Raw genomic sequence first — 19410 nt, forward strand, 5'->3', positions numbered from 1 at the left:
GTGATTATTATCTTGTATTAAGGAAAGATCCACTTGCATAAAATGGCTAGTTCTTCTGACAATGCAAAAGTTGACCATGAGCCATACACACACACACGTACATACATACATATACACATATGGTGGGGTAGGTTTAAAAATTAAAAGTTAGAATGTTCATTAGGATGATAATTGAGCCATAAAAGGTGATGGATACTTTTCTGTTTTGTCAGAATTTCAACTTTATGACTCCACGTTAATCTTGTCACCACTATGACTATATCTTTTCAACCTCCACCTGATCAGTTTCTTGAGATACGAACAGTCAATTCTAGACAATTCTGCAATTGTCCCATCAAAATGCCCTAACACACACACACACACACACACAAAACGTAGTTGAGGATGAAACATGCAACCTGCGGTGGAGGTTTGAAGGTTGAGTTCAATCATTATTAATGAGGTGCCGCCATTTGATTATGGACTGCTAGAGATTCTTGGTGGAACCAATGGTTATAAAACTTGCAGTACATGTTTTGTGGCCTCAATCATGCAACCTGTGAAGCCTTTTGCCGCGGTCGATGGTTATTCCTATCGGCCGCTCGTACAAATACCATTAGTCTCAATCATCATGCATGCATGCCTCTGCCGCCCGGGTCTCTGCTTTTGCCCGGACGTTTGTGCTGACTAGTGACTACACACGCACACATGATATGTATATATACAAAACAAAAACGAAAAAGAAAAAGGAGATTGCAGAAGCAGAAAACACAATCACAGTTACACAAGTCCTTTCACCACTTGTGAAATGCAGTTTCAGGTTGTCGGAAAATTTTTTTGACCGTACTCTGACATGACAAAAGAACAAAGAAAAAGAGTTACAGGAAGAACACTTCGATCAGGAAAATTTGGCTGGTGATTTCAGCGGGCATGCATGGGCTTGCATTTTGCGGATAGATACGTCTTTTTGCTGAACTTGTAATAACACAGCCCCGATTCGATTCATCGGCTATCTATGAATAGACATTAATCATCTCATAAAACTGGTAATCTTTGTTAGCTCCACAGCCTATCCATACCCAATGACCGACTTTTGTGAACAAATTATTTACCTCCTAATTCTCCACACACTACTTGGAAGTAAGGGTGGATTTGGAGAGCCCTTTTTTATTTTTATTTTTAATAACTGCATTTTGAGTTTCACCTGTGTATAATGATCAGGCTGTATCTTCCATTGAACTGAATTTATTAGGGAGTGCAAGATGCACGAAGAAAGTTCAAGAGACGAGGCAAAAACCATGCAACAAAACCCAATGCTTAAACGGAGGCATTAGAACCGGCTGTTATAAGCATAAAAAGGAACAGAAAAATATAGAATTTTGGTCAATCTGCAGAAAAAAGCATAATGGAGCTATTTCGATCGCACTCTCAATACTCCAGTGTTATCAGGATACAATCGGTGAATGCACGTTGCACAACCTATACACCACTCGAAAACCTGTTTATCAGGGATGCTAGGAATGAAGCCCTAAGGATTCACTGGGTAATATTAATCTGTCAAGCCTTAGAAATAAGAAATACCTAGTAGGGTCAGACTGAGAGCCACAGCAGGTACATAATTCAAAATTTTAGATAGCATCTCTATGGTTATTTGATCTCAGAACAATACGATTACAGCTAACAAGATGGCCAAATTGCCAAGAAAGGAACCGAAAGCGCCAAGTTCAAAATCTTTTTTCCTTCCATAAATATCTCAAAAAACTCTATGTTGCTTATGACTCTACAATATCAAAAGTCCACATGACAATTAAAAAGACTGGAGCAAATCTAATCTGAAGTACACTTACTGCAGCAGAACTCTAAGCAAATTCAATGCTATTTACAAGAGACGAGCAAGAATTATAAATTATTACTCCAAAAAGCTACCGAACCTCCCCATCCTCATCAATTTCTCCACCCCTGTACTCATCATGATCACCACTCCTGTAAGAATCCCTATGATCTCTCCTCTGTTTCTTGTATTGGCTATCTGAAGCAATTTCAGGAGTCCTCGAGTGCAGTTCCACCTATCATGCAGAAACTAGATTTTGTAATCCTAACTTAAATGATCATACTACAAAACAGAAAGAGTGTATAACCATTTAACAGATAAATGAGAACGAGAGTGTATTACCCGCTTCAATTTTTTGCGTTCATCACTGTGTCTGTGAGAGTTCCTAGGCCGATCTTTCTCGTTTTCATCCAAACTTGTATTGTCACTTGAGTGCCGCTTCCTGTGTTTACTGTCCCTGTCTCTGCCTGACCTTTCTCTCTCTTCAAAACTGTGGGACTCTGTTCTATCACTGTCCGTTCCATCACTCTTGGGTCTCTCTTTCCCTTTCCTGCTTTCAACTACTTTCTCCTTGTCTCTTCGGTGTTTCTCTTTCTTCTTCTCCCTATACCTTCTGTCTTTATCTTTTCTGGCCTGCAAAACAATAATAATCATCTCAAATTGCATGAATTGTAATCAAAAGTGAACTGAAAGCTAAAGGTACACACTAAAAGGCTGAAATTATAAGTTAAAATTTGTCTTCTACAAACCCATGAAATCTCGAGTAACTCCACCACAAATAACATTTGCAGGAGAATAACACATGATTAACCAATTCATGTCTCAAATAAAATTACTATAGATAGTAAATAAAGGCATAGTTTGGGAGGTCATAATAACAGGATACCATCTCAACGTTGACAGTTACAATAAGAGTACAATATTGAAACTCTTGTGAATTTCTTCTGAATTCAATGACAATCAACCTTCCTCCATATTAAGATCGCAACTTCTAAATACCTAAATACGTGTATCCCTCTTCTTCTTAACAAGTGTACCAAGTTACCAACTAGCAGTCTCTTCTCTATCCAGAAGAGTTGGTCTCAACTTTTGTAAATTTCACCACATGCCAGGAAGCATTTTAAGGAAGTAACCTCAATGGGTTAATCGCCATAACTAAGTAGTAATGGATAAGCATAAGATCATCAATACAATTGAAATACCTTATCCTCCCTATGCTTTCGTTCCTTCTCTTTTGCCTTTTCCTTTTGTTCCATTATGAACTTTTCAAAAGTTTCCTGAAGAAAACTCTCTTCTCCAATGAACCTAAACAAGAGCATGGTTGTTCAGATCTGTCAATAGACATTAGTTGGAGCAAGATATCACAAAAGAGGTTCAATCTATCATACAAAGTCAAATTAGCCAAACATTTCAAAACTTAATTAGTTGTGAGAACCAACAAATCATCAACCAAAAGTAATTCACTGGAATGAAAAAGAGAACACGTGCAAAATTTATGGGCAATGGGAATTTTTATTTTCAAATGCAAAAGAGAAAAAGAAAAATATACATGGAATTGTCACCAAGCTGTAGACATCCAAAAGAGAGCTGCATGATCCAGTTATATACGATACAAAAGGGTTCAAATATCCAAGCAAAAAAAATCCACCAAACTTCTCCTTTTCAATGAATTAAAACATTTTAAAAACAAATTAAAAGTTGGAATTCAAGTCTCTTTTATGAGTTTTAATTTTTCCAACCTGCCTTCTCCAATTTCATAACTCAATTTTTGAGCCCTCGAGCTACCTTCCCTAAATAAGTCTATTTGCTTAAATTTCTCCCAATCTGATTAAGCAACCTCATAATCCCTTAATAATTCTCACCATATCCAATATTTTATAAGATACATCCTAGTGCAGTGCAAAGACTTAGTCGAGAACCGGTTCGCACAATCACAAAAAGCATCTTTGTCCTTCCCCTTTTTAAATAAGGCAGGCTATACTCAGAATGCAGGCAGTTCAAAATCCTGCAACAGAACCAACCCAATAACTGTGTGCAGTGCCCAAACCCTCTTAAACTTTATACGGTGCTTACACAAGGCAATTGAACATTTTCTCAAGCATCTTTCACCTAGGAGCTCTATTTAGCATTTCTTTTTCAAGGTAATTGACAGGAACCACTAGACCCAACTGAAACTCAAATTTCACGAAGACAATACTTAGAGAAGTTTGTTCCTCTATGCATCCTGCAAAAGCAAAGAGTTCCCCATTAGATATGCCCTCTTAATCCCTTCAAGCCTCCTCTTGCCAAACAAGAAGAAAATCATTTGAGCAGCAAAGCAATGAAGTGCTGTTGCGCAAATCTCAATATTTCTCCAAAGCATTGACCATCAAGCTGCAGCCAACGGTCCCATTGACCTCAGCAACCACAAATCCCCATGGAAACCCATCTAATTTCAGCTCATGTCATACTTAAGTGAGTCAAGAAAACAAATTTGATTCCCTCAAACATTATGGCCCATAAATCGACTCTTTAAAGCATTGTCACCCACAAATATTTCCAGCAAAAAATATGGCCGAAAGCACTAAACTGTCTAGGACAGACATTTCTGTTTCTTGCAGACTAACAGCATAAACTGGAGACAGCTCCATTCTAACAATATTCACATCTTGAATATCAACAAAACCCGACTTCATCTCTTTGATTAGTCATGTTTATCAAATATACATTTCTAATTTTCATTCAGCTCTCTCATCTATTTGACTGAAAAATATATGTTCAAGGACAGTTGCTTTTACTGACAGAAACTAGAATGAGAAAATCTTTGCCAGAAATTTTTCATGTTCTGCAACATGACTTTAGTGTAAATGTTGTCTAGGTATAGCTCAATGGGAAAGTAAATATGGGTCGGCCAACAATGTTATCTTGCCTGTGTTCAATAAGTTGTTTCCAGTCCTCCCATCTTGAAGAAATTGAAATTTCCTGTCAACCAGCAAACAAATAACAGTTAAGGTTGCCTTATTTAATATCCTGCCACAACAAAGTAATTTAAAAATATTGCAAACAAAACTTGAGTTTTTCAGACCTTTGAGCCATGCAGAAATTGATAAAGGTCATCAGCAAGGCGTTTACGCCTCTTAGCTTCTTTTTCCTCCTTTTCCCTAGCTCTTTCCAGTAGCTCATCAAATACAAGCTGCAATGTGGTAATGCATGCATTAGATTTTTGAAGTCAAATGACCAACAGTAGAAAGAATATCCCTTAGGCAACATGTGCTAACATCAGAGCAAGCAGAACTTAACTAATTCAGATTATCCATGCAAATAAATAAATACTTGCTCTTCTCCTCTCACTTTATGGTCATCAATCAGGGAAAAAAAAATGATAACAATTTTAAGCCTCCTTCAGATTACCAACACCAGAATGGCATAACAACAAATATTGGTCTAACAAGTGGAAATTGCCAAAAATTAAGCCTGATGGAAGCACCATAATCAGATGGTTAAATGAAATCCATGTCCACCTATCATGATTAAGCTGCACTCCAGTCATACTTTCTTCCAATGCTTCTTTACAACAACAATTTCCTTATCCTGGAATCTTTATCTTTTGTAAGAAGCACAGAAGCTCCTAAGTTCCTTGTCACTTTATCTAGAACAACTCAACAAACCATCATTGACTCGTATTCTTCAACTTTGCATACGTATTGGACATTCCTCAATTAAAAGCCAATGCGTGCATAAATCTGGCAAATGATAAAGAACTAACCATCTGGTCATTGTAATAAGCATGCAAGTGCAACAGCATATCCATCACTTCATGGATGGATTGTTTTATTCGGTAAAAAAGTCCACAATAACCAAACACCACAAACAAGCATGCCATAGCACAAAATCATAGTCAAATTTTGAACACCTTCAATAGGTTTGTGTTCACTTAATCCATCAATTCGTCACACTAACTCTATTGCTAAATCTAACAACATTGCACACAGAGAGTTTAAACATCATAGACAGTCATCCCAAATTCTTCACTGAATCCTGAATGTGAACCTTTCATCTCTTAAAGGCAAGGTGAGCTTTAACTAAAATAGATACCAATACAACATATATGTTCAAAAAACTTCCAGCAGGAAAATCTACATGTACAGGAAAAACTTACTTTTAAATTAACGTCTGAAACTGGTGAACCGACATCTTTTGCAATTGCAGCCTTGAAGTCGTCAAGAGTTGAAGATGATGTCAAACTGATCTGCAAGCCAGCCAAGAAAGCAATGGTAAATATCTATGATAAATAAAACTTAAACCTAAAGAAAATAAATACCTCTCTGATGTCGACTGCATCTCTTATCTGGGCCTTATCATCCAAATACTGCGACCAATATTTATTGTTCCAAGTGAGTGAGTATAAATAATGCTAAATAGAAACAAGAAATACAGCCTCAGGATAAGTGATGCACAAGGAATTTCGTAATAAAGAAAAACAATATACTGGACTATAGCCTTTAAGGACTCATGATTGGCCGTTTGATCTTGATCTAATCACGCTTCATTGCCACAAAAACAATTTAATAATGTGTAGTATATGAAGCAGAAAAATTGTCATCTTTTGGCAAGGAGCAGAAAATCTACTGCACAACTGATGCAACACCACGATGGAGTACTATTTTGATCAGAAAAATAGATGAACAATTTTAAAGATAGTCAAACTCCAATTTAACATGATAAGCTTTCTCACCAATATAAGATAGAGCCAAAAATATAGACATCGCTGAGTAAAGAGGTGAACTAAAAATTATTGATTAAACTGAATCATGAAACTAAAAAGTAAAATGACAACCTATCTTCTAATCCTCCAAAAATCACCCCATCAAATGCCCTTGTTATCCCTAAGTCTAAGAGCAAATCTATACATATGACCATGGGGACAATTGCCCCCACTACGCACAAGAATATTGACTAAATTATAATTCCACTAATAGCTTGAGCATTGAATTAGAACTCAAAATGCCAACCATATGTCAAATTTAACCAAAATGTATCTATAATTGCTGAGAGAAACTTTCAAGATGCCAACCAATGCACCAAATTCTTGACAAGATAAACAATAAAAAGATTAGCATTCACCTTCTTTACTAGCTCCTCCGAGACATCGTCAAAAAGTTCTTTTGCAGTTGACCCTGAGGAGTTTGATGAGACAGCCAGATAAGCAGGCGAATCTTTAACCTACAACCATGTTCAAGAAATTAAGATAGAAACTATGACCAGAATTTGCTATATGTTTCCAAAAAAAAAAAATTTAAGACAAAGTGATCAACTTTTTCCTTTCCACAGCACGATCCCCTTTTGCTTTTTCTACAACACCACATTTTACAATCATATAATGAAATAATAGGATGACAGTTGGGAGAGATACAAGTCAAATGAAATACTAGAATCATGCATCTTGCAATCCTAAATGAAGATTTATGAGCAATCAATGTGTTTGGAGTTAAATGAACGCTAAAGCTTGTTAAACAAGGAGGTCTAATGTATCATGTTCTATTTTTGTTACTTTTGTTCATGGATTAGGTGGAATTGGGGATCACTATTTCCCCTTACCATTTCTGTCCCATCTACATGAGACAACACAATTCCCCCTATAATTATGACAGAGGAGAGGCAATAGGATTATGTGTTGAAATAAAAACTAGCAAACCACAGAATGACTTTACTCATTCCCAATTAGCTATAAATCCATTAAGCCATTCTGAGACAATCCTAAAATATATTTTCTCTCTGTTAAAGTAATTGTTCATTTATCTAGTCTAAACCAAACAAAGAGTGACTGACTTGAAAAGTATTAGAAATCCAGGGATATAATCCTGGGACTAAGACTCTAGGATAATCAATCCCACCCAGTCCAGTCTGTAAGCGAAGTGTCAATCATGTTAACTGCAGCATATGAAATCAAACGTATCATTATACCCTTTTCAGCTTATGTTATCTAGAGGAGAAAGCAACCAACTCGATGCTTAGTTGTTTGCATGAGAACACAATTACTAACCTGAATACAGTAATCACGCCAGAGAGTTTTTGCAGTGAGTATGCCCGCTGCAACATGCTCCTCCATCAGCTTGCGGAATTCGTCACGATTTTTACGCTCTGCTTTTCTTTGTTCTTCCTAATTTAATAAGAAACGAAGGATAACTAATAATATGCATCAAAAACTTTGAAAAGTAGAACCTAAACCTTAGACCAATCATTAGTACCCTCCGCAATTTCAATTGCTCCTCTTCTTCCTTCTCTAGATCACGAATGTATTCCTGCCAAGTCAACATCAACGAGGGTAATATCCAGACCATTGATCATAGACTCTAATATAGAAAACCACTAAATTTTTTCAAATAAAATGGCATATTGAATATCATAATTACACCAACTCTAGATCAACCTTCACCCTTCAAGTACATTTTACTTGTAGCTTCTAAATCACGAAAACTGAATTAGATATTTTCAGACTTCCAAAGTCATAGTTACATGTAATTACAAGCTTCTGCAAGTGTAAATTAACCAACGTAATAAACAAGCAGTACCTGAAATATTTCCAAGCGATCAATTTTTTCAAGGCGTGAGCACCTTTCATCAGCCTCTAAGCGATCTTGAACTTTTCGCCACTGGCTGCTTGCCTGCATAATATAATCACAATAGTAAGGAAGAATGCATTTCAAAAGCGTGCATGACGAGAATTAGAACTCCTCAACATAAATTACCTTTATAAAATCACAAGATTTAAGAAATTCTAAATATTCCACTCTATTACGTTTCTGCTCTTCCATAGCTTTTGCCCGTTCCTAATCAAAATCTCAAAACAGAGGTATTAATAGCATTGGAATTTTAGGATAGATCTGCAATCACCAATTTACTACCTTATTAAAAAATAATAATAATAACCCGTCAAGTAACCAAGTCTGTGTCACCACTTACCCAACAATGTAATGGCACAACCATTCAAACTTCTAACTACAGTAAATATACAAAGAAAAAGTCCATCATGTTGAGGTTATATGCATAGACCATTACTGGTGAAGCCCTTAAACCATAACAACAGTGAAAGAAGAAAATTGTATCTGATACAAATTCATTTGAGTTCAGCTGATTAGTGAACCTGTAAATCACTAATCCACCTAGATGGTACATAAAGTGTGTGGTCAAAATCCTATCAGAAGCAGTAGATCCTAGGATCTACCAGAATAAGTATCTCTAGCAAACCATAGTCTTGTTTCATTCTTATTCGTATTCAGTTGCTTTATTTTTTTTTTGAGCAGATCACAGTGACAATTAGAATGTACCTTCTTCTCAAGTTCCTCCTTATAATTTTCAAAAAGATCCTCACGATCTTTAGCTCGTTCAACTGCTTTAAATCGCTCATCATCTTCAAATATGGAAATTGCTTTACTGGATAGTGAAAGCAACTCAGTTAGTTGACAGTTCTAAAACAGTATTCACCATGAGAAATGTAGACTTCAACTATAATTAAATTGCGGCAAAAAGATTACATAAGGAATTCTGTCAAACATAATCTAAAGTAAAAGGCAAGAAGGATCACAATGCAGAAAAGACATACCTCCATCTTATGGATGGTGTGAGCTCTTTGGATTCCTGTTGCGAAGAAAAAACGAATAAAATTTGAAACACATTAGGAAAGTAAAATAAGTGGTGAGGCAGAAGAAATTCTTGTGCATATCAAGTTTTTTTTTTTTTTTTTTGTGGAATATAAAAGGGGGCAATATTGGCACTCCCAAAATTGTTAATAAAACGCCTGTCCATTGCCAAAAATAGAAAACCTGTATTCCAACTTATGTAGTGCCCAAGAGCAAATCTACCCATTCCCTTGTCCAGCACCCCAGCAACCACCCCCCTTTCCCGCATTTTCCAGTGCTCCCCCACCAATGCTCATCCCTTGCCGCCGCTTTCCCCTCCTTCCATCTAAATGTTAAAAGTTATTCCAACAGAACAACTATATGCTACTGTGAACGTCTCACCAAAAATTATGCAGGAAACACATCAAAACATAGCCTACGTTTCAACTCTGTTTGTATCTTTTTTGGTTCATTCAGCTCATATCACAGTGAAAAACAAAATGTGAGGCTGCATACTTTTGCTTCAGTGTCCAAGCAGGCATGGTTTTTATCTAGAATCCCAATTTCTAGCAGCTGGGTAATTTGGGTGGCTGTGCAGGGGAGTAAAGGGACAGGGAAAGACCAAATGAAGCAGAAGACAACTAGGTTCGGGAGCATTGAGGTGTTGGGGAAGAGAAGACTAAGACAATAGAGAGGATTAAGGATGTTTTGGTCAATTTCCAGAATAAACTGTTGAGGGGTGCAGTGACAATATTATTAGTGCCAGTACTGCCACCTGCCCGAAAAAAAGGGGTTCAAAATAAAATCACTGATAAAGAAATACTTACTTCTAGCATCTTCTTGAAATCTTCCCGTGCTTTTTTCTGTCTAGCACGTCTCTCTTCAGCTTCTTGCTTTTTCTTTTGGCTCGCAAACTAGAAAACAGATCATAAACACAGTGGTTGACTCTTATTCTCGGGAACAAAAGCAATAGGTGGCAATTGAACATCCTCTGAAAGTCTTGTTTTCATATAACATATCAGAATGTCTTTGTGCAAAGCATTGATGAGAAACTAACCTCGTTAAAAGTTTGCTTCCTCTCTCCAAGGGATTTTAAAGCACCATATCTTCGATCATTAATTATTACTCTCATTGCCTGATCAAATTTCTACTTTAGCAAATAGTTATTTTGAATGAACTGGTATATATATTGGTAATCCAGTATGAACCTGATCCCAAGTCCAGTCTGACCCAACATTTTCAGTTTCCAAAAGGGCTTTGAATGCATTCTTTGCCTCCTGGAGCAAGTAACCAAGATAATATGAGATCAATGAAGTTAACAAATAACAAACAAAATTACAAGCAGTTTACAATACCAGCTTGTTCTCATAGACCAAGGGCCCCTGCTCAACTGTTTTCTCTTCGGATCTTGCACTATCTTTGATGTCTTTTTTGGCTTCCTTCAACGCATAAATCAGGAAAACTCAGCGGTGGAAATCAATATGTACTCAATTGTAAGTACCATCAAAAAAACAGGCAGTTGTACCTCACTATTTCCTGGAGAAACTCCAGCAACTGAAGTATCCGGAGCAGACAAAACAGCACAACTACTTCTGCAGTAACAAAGGCAGGATACTAATTATAATGACTGCCAATTTCAGAAAGCAACAAAACATATAAAAGCAACAAATTCTATACACTGGTGTTCTAACAGTAGTTTCCAAGGCAACTGAGACTGCATCCTTGTCTAAGACAGCAACAAATGGTGTATGAGATTCTAAAGAAGTCTGCATATCAACATCGTCCATTGCCACAGGAGAAACCTCAGCTGCTGGGATTGAAGATTCAGGAGTCACTAAAGATTGTTCGGTAACAATTGGTGCCACTGGATTTGGGCTTGACACAGCAGGTTGAGCAGGGAAAATAGATGCTTCTATACTGGAAGACGATGCATTGACTTCAGAAGTGGAGACAGCAGCTGAGTCCTGAGAGCTTGCATCCTTTCTTTCTTGTGTTTTATTCAAAGAGTCCAAATTTACACGTTCACGAGCCAACTGCATGCATAAAAACCAACAGCTAAACCTCAAAATTTAAAAGAAGCTGGAGATAGTCTCCCTCCCTCTGTAAGTTCAAGAAGATGAAAAGGATGAAAACAATAAGATCAGCAAATTAATCAACTAAAAGAACCTTGACTTCATCAGGGATACGCCACTTCGATTGTTTAGTAACTCTATTGTAGTAATACCTGCGTCAGATAATTAACCATTTTTTGTATAAGTAACTGAATACTATAATCCATGTGTTCAAGAACGAAACATGAACACAACAAATAGGATAGTCTTATTGTTTCACGAACTTCCTGCCATCAGGACTAGTATATTCTCTCCAGTCAGTTGAAGCATCAGCCCTCTGTATGAATAGGAAGCAAAAGCCATGTCAAATTGAGATGAAAACCCTAAGAATAAATGGTTACTTGGAGGCCTAACACATTAATTGGTAACACATGGTCAATATGCTATAGAAAAGAAGGGAAATAAAAATCAACAATGATAAGTGGCAGAAGCTTACGGTATAGATGCAATATTACAGTTCTCAACCATTAAGACCTGTCTATCCATCGAATTCCAACCAAAACCTAGTATTTAGAAGTCATACCTTAAATTGAGATCAAAGCAAAACAGATGACACAGTATATGATACCTAAACTTCAGAAGTTGAAATTCCATAGCCAATGACATGACATGCCAAGATCAGCTAATTACATCCATATTACAGCAGAAAAGCAAAAATACTGCAGTACAGATTCAATTCTCAGGGTTAACTACAGCTCACCTCCTTGGGCATATTGTTATTCATGTCAGGCTTTGATTTTAGAGAATTTTCTCAAGCAATATCTTCTCACCCACCTCATACCAAAATTACCTAGACAGGCCATAGAATTGGCAAAATCTACACTAACGATATGATGGTTACAAACAAGGATCACTCTTGGGAAAAACTGTAAAACAATCAGAATAAGAGTATGCATTTGCTAAATTCAAATGGAAAAAAAGAAAAGACTGTTGAACAAACTCCTCATCCATCTACCTAGCATCTGCTTCACCTGACTAATATTTCATGATAAAAACTAAATTTTGGGCTGCGTGGTTTTAGTAATCCAGAACACACGTTAAAATAGCTAAATTTACCAAGACTCAAGCAATTTAGTAAAGTGCAATAGGAATCTAAGAACTGCAGTATAGTCTACATACCTACCTACCAACCAATTGACCAGACTGCATACACCCATTGGTGGCTTAAGGCAATAGGAATCAGCCAATTCATAAAAGGGTATGGAAGTTGATCAAAAACTGAATCAAAATAAGAACCGCCCCATCCAGGCAGATAGTTATGGAAGCAATAGGCATGAGTTGCAATGTCAAAGTCATCTCCATCTCAGAAAAGAAAAATACGATATACACAAGTGGTGAAACACCCTGCAGAGTAGAAAGGCAATTTTTGGGAACAGGAAGGGAGAGGAAATTTCTGAAAAACTCTTCTGATGAAGCAAAGAAAGTCTAGGAAATGGAAGGCAGAGTCACTACATTTAACTAATGCTAGCTGGCATCCAAAGGAAAGGCTTGCAGTCCCTTGACAACATATCCTTGTTTTGTTTATGTCGCATATAAATAAAGTATGAAAATAGATTTAAAAAGTACAGAAGAAAATAAAAGGTTCTATTTTCTTCTCTCCACAATTTACCACTACATATTAGGTAGCAGCTATGTTTAATCTCCTATCATCACTACAGAGGAAAAATAAGGAAACCATTCTCCAGAAATTAACTGCAAGGAAAATTTTTTCTGTGCTCTGAATCTTATAATGCCCACCCTTCCTTTCCCAAAAATGATCATAGGGAGAAGGAAGTAAAGAAGATAAAAGTGAAGAAATACAGGACAGTAAAAGGAGGCAGGGAGAAAATGTTTTTAAATATGGTTTCATACGAATTTGACTGTCACCTGATGTTAAATCAGGGGTTGGCATAACAAAATAGAAGAGATAGTCTGTCAAAAAAAAATGGCCTCTAACAACAATAGTGCATGTCAGAGAATAAGCTTGAACTGAAATAGCTAGTAAAACAAAAAAAAACTGTTAGAGAACTAAATTAAATAGCAAACTAATTAAAAGAGACAAGATGCTAATCCTCTCATGACTAGATGTTGCAACTATTTTACATCCTAACTTGAAAGATCTTTGTATCAGGAAAAGTTTAATCATTCTACTTCACATCACATAACATATTCTCCAGGAGGTTACATGTACAACTGGAAAATTATGACTCACCTCAATCGGTGTCATTAATGCTAGAGGCTTCTCCCAAGTAGAAAGCCTTGTCAACCTATTGTAATAGTACCTGCAACAACCATTTGCAGGAGAATGACAAACAATGCATATTTAAATACAGAAATATATGACAAAGGAAAAAATTATCTTAGCTAAATCAATAATCAACTCATAATGCTAGAGTTGGAAGAGAAACTCATATAAGGATTAATAACACCAAATTATGCATTTTCTAAATGCAAAAGTTACTTATGCAATTCAATGCTAGCCAGATTCAAGAAAAGTATGTACAACTTTTTCTTTGGTAGATCACTGAAACATTAAAAATGCTCTTTTTTATTGCTCTTTTTTATTCTGTTGGGAAAAGAATATGACTTCCACCACCAACACTACTCACATCAGAGTTTAGGAAATTAACTGACACGGTTATCACGTAAAAACCACTTGCCATTCTTCATTTCTAGGTCCTGAAACTACATGGCATCAAGTTATTGGAGTTACAGAATAAATATTATAAATCGATTGCTGCTTTATATACATATGTTCCTGCTTAATGAATGACATTACAAAGATGTCATGTGCTTGCTTACCATGTGACTCAACAAGACCGGCAGTCTTTTATGAGCAAAATTCTCATCTTTGATTACATAATCAAGCTTCAGATAAGGAAAGCACCAGAAACAATAACAGCACTTGAACTTAGGTTCTCATTGATGTTATCTTGAGAAACATAAGAAATCCATGTTCAACAAAATCTACGACTTCTCAAATAAATCACTTACTTTTTCCCGTTACGAGCGGTGTGCTCTATCCAAAGCAAAGAAACCTTTTCACCAAGGTCAGGTTTGGAAGTTATTTCCTGAAATCAAAAGGAACATTAAGAACTGACAGAAACCACAAGAATGCAGTGTCATACCAACAATGAACATGAAGTAGCTAGAAAGAAGGAAATTGAAAAATTAATTTAGTATATCTCACTGGGTTTGCAGCACTTGCACATGGTTCTTGTGTCTGCTGCACAGGTGTAATAGGTTTTGTGCCCTGATTTCCATTTGATAACCAAGCTTGTCCCTCAGCAGGAAAATTCAGAAGTGTTGTCTGGGACATTGGCTGGTGCTGGGAAGCAGGATCCACATTAATTTGCTGCAAGCAACCGGATGATAACAATAACTAGTCAAAAACCAATTTCAATATGTTAAAGACTTCAAACTCGATTTCTATCACATATCAATGTCTGTTCTTACAGTATTTGATGATGAAAGAGGCATTCTGGGTCCACCAAAGCCTGGCATATAGTTATTTGAGATCTGTGTACTTTGCTGAGGCTGTCCAGGAACAGGTGTAGGAGGTCCGCTCTGCTGAAAATCTTGCAGGGGCCTTGCCTGTGCTTGAGGCAGACCTTCTCCTGCCGGAGGAGGTATAAGAGGAAGCTGATGCATAGGTTGGTGAAACTGAATTTGTGGAGCCGGAGGAAGAGGTGGTGGGGGCATTCGGACGTTTGCATGTCCAAGAAATGGTTGAGGAGCCAAGGCAACATATGGCTGTGTCTGCTGTGGTGGGGGCACAGCCCGGTACTGTTACAAACATGTGTCACAAAATTATTCATTTGGCATTACTATGAAAAATTTATTTGGCAGCACGAGGCCAGAGCAACAATAAATGTGTGATTATCAAAATCTGCAGTGCAAAATTACTATATAAACTAATTCAACCGCTTAAAAACATAATGCAAGAAAACCTTACTTGCAGGGGCATGGATGGAAGAGCACTTTGTGGAGGACCAAGAGAACCAATTAGTGGAGGCCGATGGGGCTTTTGTAGAAATATCATGAACCAAATAAAAACATGTAGCAATTAGCAAACCATATTGAAATTAATCAATGTTAGATAGCATGAGTACAAGTATTTCAATTATGCTCCATATTAATCTTGAAATTCAGAAAAAATTTGAGTTTCAAAAGGCAAGAGGAAGATGTAATGCACCACCATGCTTCATGAGTGCTAGTCGCTTAACAAATATTAATTGTTGAAGAATAAAAGAGTAATTGTATGCTCCTACATTCCAAAATCAGTAGGACATACAAAACAGATCAATATATTCTGGGGAAAAAAAGACATTTTCCATGTAAGCCATTCAAATAGGCAAAAATATTTAATCAACATTTCCTACAAAATCTAGTATTCTACAATCAACTCCCAAATTATCTTTAACTTGCATCAGACATTTGCAAATTCCTAATTTCCACGAGTCAATGGGAAGAATTGCAATTCAACTAGGATTTCACTGCTAAAAATATTCAATCTAGTAATGTTAGTCATCTATTTTAGACACATTGATTCAGATGTTAACAAGCCCAAATAAATGCACTACTTTCTCGATTTTGAACACAAGCCACTTTCACTGAATTTGCATGCGGAAGTCGCATGATCTTTAGTTTTAGGGCTGCGTCCAAGTGAGAAGATTTCCCCTTAATGATGGAAAAACAAGACTAAAGCATAATTGTAGTAGAAATTTGGTATATATTTTTTCCTTTTTCTCTTATAGGGAAATCGACATTTCTATAACAAACAGCTCCCCATTTACAAGAGGTCGTACTCAAAATTGAAATTCAAAATGGTGCCAAAAATGCTTTGAAAACTTTGAGGACCAATTTGGTAATTAAGCCAATCCAAATGGTCAATTGACAGGGATCTAGGATTCTTGTTGCTGTAATTAGAAGAAAATCTTGATACAAAATTAAGCTAGGAATGTGCTGCCATAAACAAGTCAAAATATAATTTAATCAATGTTGGCAAACAAGTCAATGACACAACTTTATATGGCAATGCATTAGATGAAAAATGGAAACCAAAGCACATGAGGGTAGGTTAATTTTCCTTAGTCGATTCCCCTCATGAAGGTTTTCTATCATAACTTCCCTTCATTCCAACAAAACCCAACAATTGAATATTCACCTAGCGTCACGGCGTAACTTCACTTGGCATCAATTGCTTGAAATCACAAACATTTTCATTTGCTACAATACACATATCACTATATTCTGCAGGTTTTGTACACCCATGAGGACTTAATGGAAGAAGCAAACAATGATATTCTCCATAGTAATCCAGAAAATGAAGTGTATCTACTCTACAAAATCTTGTGCAATATATGAAAACCTTTAATAGAACAGGTCAAAAACAGAGGAAGAAGAAAAATAATGGAGAGATTTTACCTGCATTCCAGTGTATTGAGAATTATTTGCCATGGCTGTGAAAATGTCAATTCCTGAAATTTTTCCAGAAAGCAAGCAAGCATTTTATTTGGTATGGCCATAAGGTACATCTAAACAGTCTTGGAAAGCCATACAACTAATAATTGGAAAACGCATTATTTAGTATTGATATAGGAACCATCACTGTCAACACATGGCTGTGAAAATGTTAATTCCTGAAATTTTTCCAGAAAGCAAGCAAGCATTTTATTTGGTATGGCCATTAGGTACATCTAAACAGTCTTGATAAGCCATACAACTAATAATTGGAAAACGCATTATTTAGTATTGATACAGGAACCATCACTATCAACACATATAAACTTGTTTAGCTGAAAAACGACATCCTAACAACCCATTCTGGCTTCAAAGATACTAGCAGATGCCAAATCGATAATAATACCAAAAGAGCGAAAACAAAACGTGGCATTCGTCTCTACAATGGAACAGATGAGACTGGAGAGACAATCATTTGATCGCAACTTTCTAAATCTGCTTTTCTTGCATTGTTTTTAAAAAAAAAAACTTCCATAACAGAAAAGCGTGGGAACATATTTAAAAAGGCCACGTTAGCAGCAGGAGATCTACGCGCCAAAACAATCAAAAAGGTTTCGACATCATTTTCTGGCCTAAAATAGGAATAACAGCAAAACTTCCAGCAGAAAGCATAACAAACAATGAGGTTCTAGCCACATCCTAATTCCATAAACAGCAACGTTTAAAATCAAGCTTAATAGATGTCACATCCCTGCAATCTTCCTCATCACACATAAAAGGCAAATGAAACTGAACAAAAGAAGTGGATCTCTCTCAATCATTCCATTGATTTACTGATAACAAAAGAAATCTAATAACACGAAAACAACTCTCTCTCTCTCTCTCTCTCTCTCTCTCTCTCTAGAAATCTGATAACATGAAAACAACTCTCTTTCTTTTTCCTCATCTTTTTCCTTTTGGCAGGGAATGGTGGAGTTCCTTTAAATCAGAATCTCATTAAAAATCATAATACCGATCACCTCATAAAAACATAAAAAAGATGAAGAAACAACAAAGTTATCACACAAAACCCAGAATTAGCACTGAAGGTCGTCTTAACGAGCAGGCGCACACGTATAAACAAAAACAAGTTACAACCTTGGAATCCCCTAAAACCCCAAAAACAGGTTGTCAAATAGAATTTCAATTCAATTAAGACCCCTGAAGAACAGCATCCCGAATTCATTCAAGCTGTCTTGAAAGCCTACAAATTCAGCCCTAAAGCTATCTCTTCCTCTTTTTTTAAGTCTTCTAACTGGATTAGTTCAACAAATTTACAGAAGGGGTTCCAAATTTTATTAATCAATCTTCAAGTTAATGGAATTGAACTAAGAACTCAACAGGGGTTCAAAAATTGTGAATGCAGATTAAGAACGGAAAAAAAAATAAAAAAACGTCGGTCAGGGAAAGAAACAAAGAGCAGAAAAGATCGAACCAGTCCGTCAATATGAGTCCGAAGATTGGTTTTGTACCTTTTTTTATTTGGGAATTGATTTGGAATTCAATTCAAATGAAGGGTGTTTAGTTCAATAAACTAGGCCTGAGTGAGTTGGAGATACAGAGGGGAGAGGAAAGCACATTCTTTTTTCGAAGTTTTGTGAGGTGAAGCTGAAACTGAAACGGAAAGGGGCCTTTGGGAGTGATATTTATACACGACCGGACGCACGCAAAATAACAAATAAAACAACGTGAAGATGCACTGTACTTACCATCTCCCTCTATAGCCCAAGTGCCCTGTTCGCGGTCTTAGTTGTCGTTGTTCTCTCTCCCCTGAATCCTGATGCCAATTTCACTTTCTTCTCCTTTTCTTTCTTTTATTTTCGGTCTCTTTTTGCCTATTTGGCTGCCTGCACAAGGCTACTTGGGTTACTTGGTAGTTGGTACAAACATCCGTTCTATAAGCGGAAAGCTACGTTTAAAATAGTATCAAATTCGCCTATAACACTTGTGAGATTCTTGTTTAAAGATTTGGCAAAAACATCTCGTCGATACTCGAACCATTGATCTTATACATTTTCAAGTACTCGAACTATACATTTTCAGCTATTCAACTATTATTCGAATATTTGTAACCCCTTTATTTCTAAAGTATTCTTAAGTCTTCTGTCATTATTTTAAAATGATGTAATTTTGATCATCTTTAATCCTCCAACCACATCTAATCACTATTGCAATTACTACACGACGATCAACGACCACTAATTATTATTAATTAATAGTTGACCACTATTCTAGTGTTGTCAAACATATATATAAATATATATATATATATATATATGTTTTTCGAGTATATTCTAAATTTGGATTCAAATATCTTTGAATCTTCCTAGTTATGAGTAGATTTTTGTTTATATATTGTGCATGCTGCAGTATCCCCTAGTTTTAATAGGTCGAATAGACACAAGAGTCA

General features: G+C 36.4%; 1 protein-coding gene across 2 annotated transcripts; it reads right to left on the minus strand.

Annotated features, from left to right (window-relative positions):
* Positions 1-1702: 1702 nt before the first annotated feature.
* LOC113731544 (pre-mRNA-processing protein 40A) lies at positions 1703-18930 on the minus strand. 2 transcript variants are annotated; one of them, XM_027256865.2, is made up of 29 exons: positions 18710-18930; positions 16926-16978; positions 15454-15522; positions 14955-15284; positions 14689-14853; positions 14493-14569; positions 13711-13780; positions 11744-11796; positions 11575-11632; positions 11086-11441; positions 10934-11000; positions 10764-10847; positions 10617-10685; positions 10466-10543; positions 10236-10322; positions 9393-9427; positions 9118-9223; positions 8539-8619; positions 8362-8454; positions 8038-8091; positions 7833-7949; positions 6914-7012; positions 6111-6158; positions 5949-6038; positions 4875-4982; positions 4719-4771; positions 3013-3115; positions 2153-2443; positions 1703-2045 (listed from the first exon to the last, which is right to left on the minus strand). In XM_027256865.2, the coding sequence occupies exons 2-29, from the start codon at positions 16956-16958 to the stop codon at positions 1902-1904; spliced, it is 3018 nt and encodes a 1005-aa protein (XP_027112666.2). In that variant the 5' UTR covers positions 16959-16978; positions 18710-18930; the 3' UTR covers positions 1703-1901. The 2 variants fall into 2 exon arrangements, with proteins under 2 accessions (XP_027112666.2, XP_027112667.2); XM_027256866.2 differs by lacking the exon at positions 18710-18930 and adding an exon at positions 18473-18679.
* Between the last annotated feature and the right edge of the window lie 480 nt (positions 18931-19410).

The sequence above is a fragment of the Coffea arabica genome, chromosome 2c, assembly GCF_036785885.1.
Source record: "Coffea arabica cultivar ET-39 chromosome 2c, Coffea Arabica ET-39 HiFi, whole genome shotgun sequence".
Taxonomy (NCBI): Eukaryota; Viridiplantae; Streptophyta; class Magnoliopsida; order Gentianales; family Rubiaceae; genus Coffea; species Coffea arabica.

What these genes read in the sequence shown, in the direction of transcription:
- LOC113731544 (XM_027256865.2), bottom strand. Translation starts at nt 16,958, where the DNA reads ATGGCAAATAATTCTCAATACACTGGAATGCAG. An exon ending in GGAAGCAAACTTTTAACGAG is followed by an intron (nt 10,323 to 10,465) that starts GTTAGTTTCTCA and finishes TCTGTTTTCTAG; the next exon opens with TTTGCGAGCCAAAAGAAAAA. An exon ending in AATTTCTGCATGGCTCAAAG is followed by an intron (nt 4,772 to 4,874) that starts GTCTGAAAAACT and finishes GCTGGTTGACAG; the next exon opens with GAAATTTCAATTTCTTCAAG.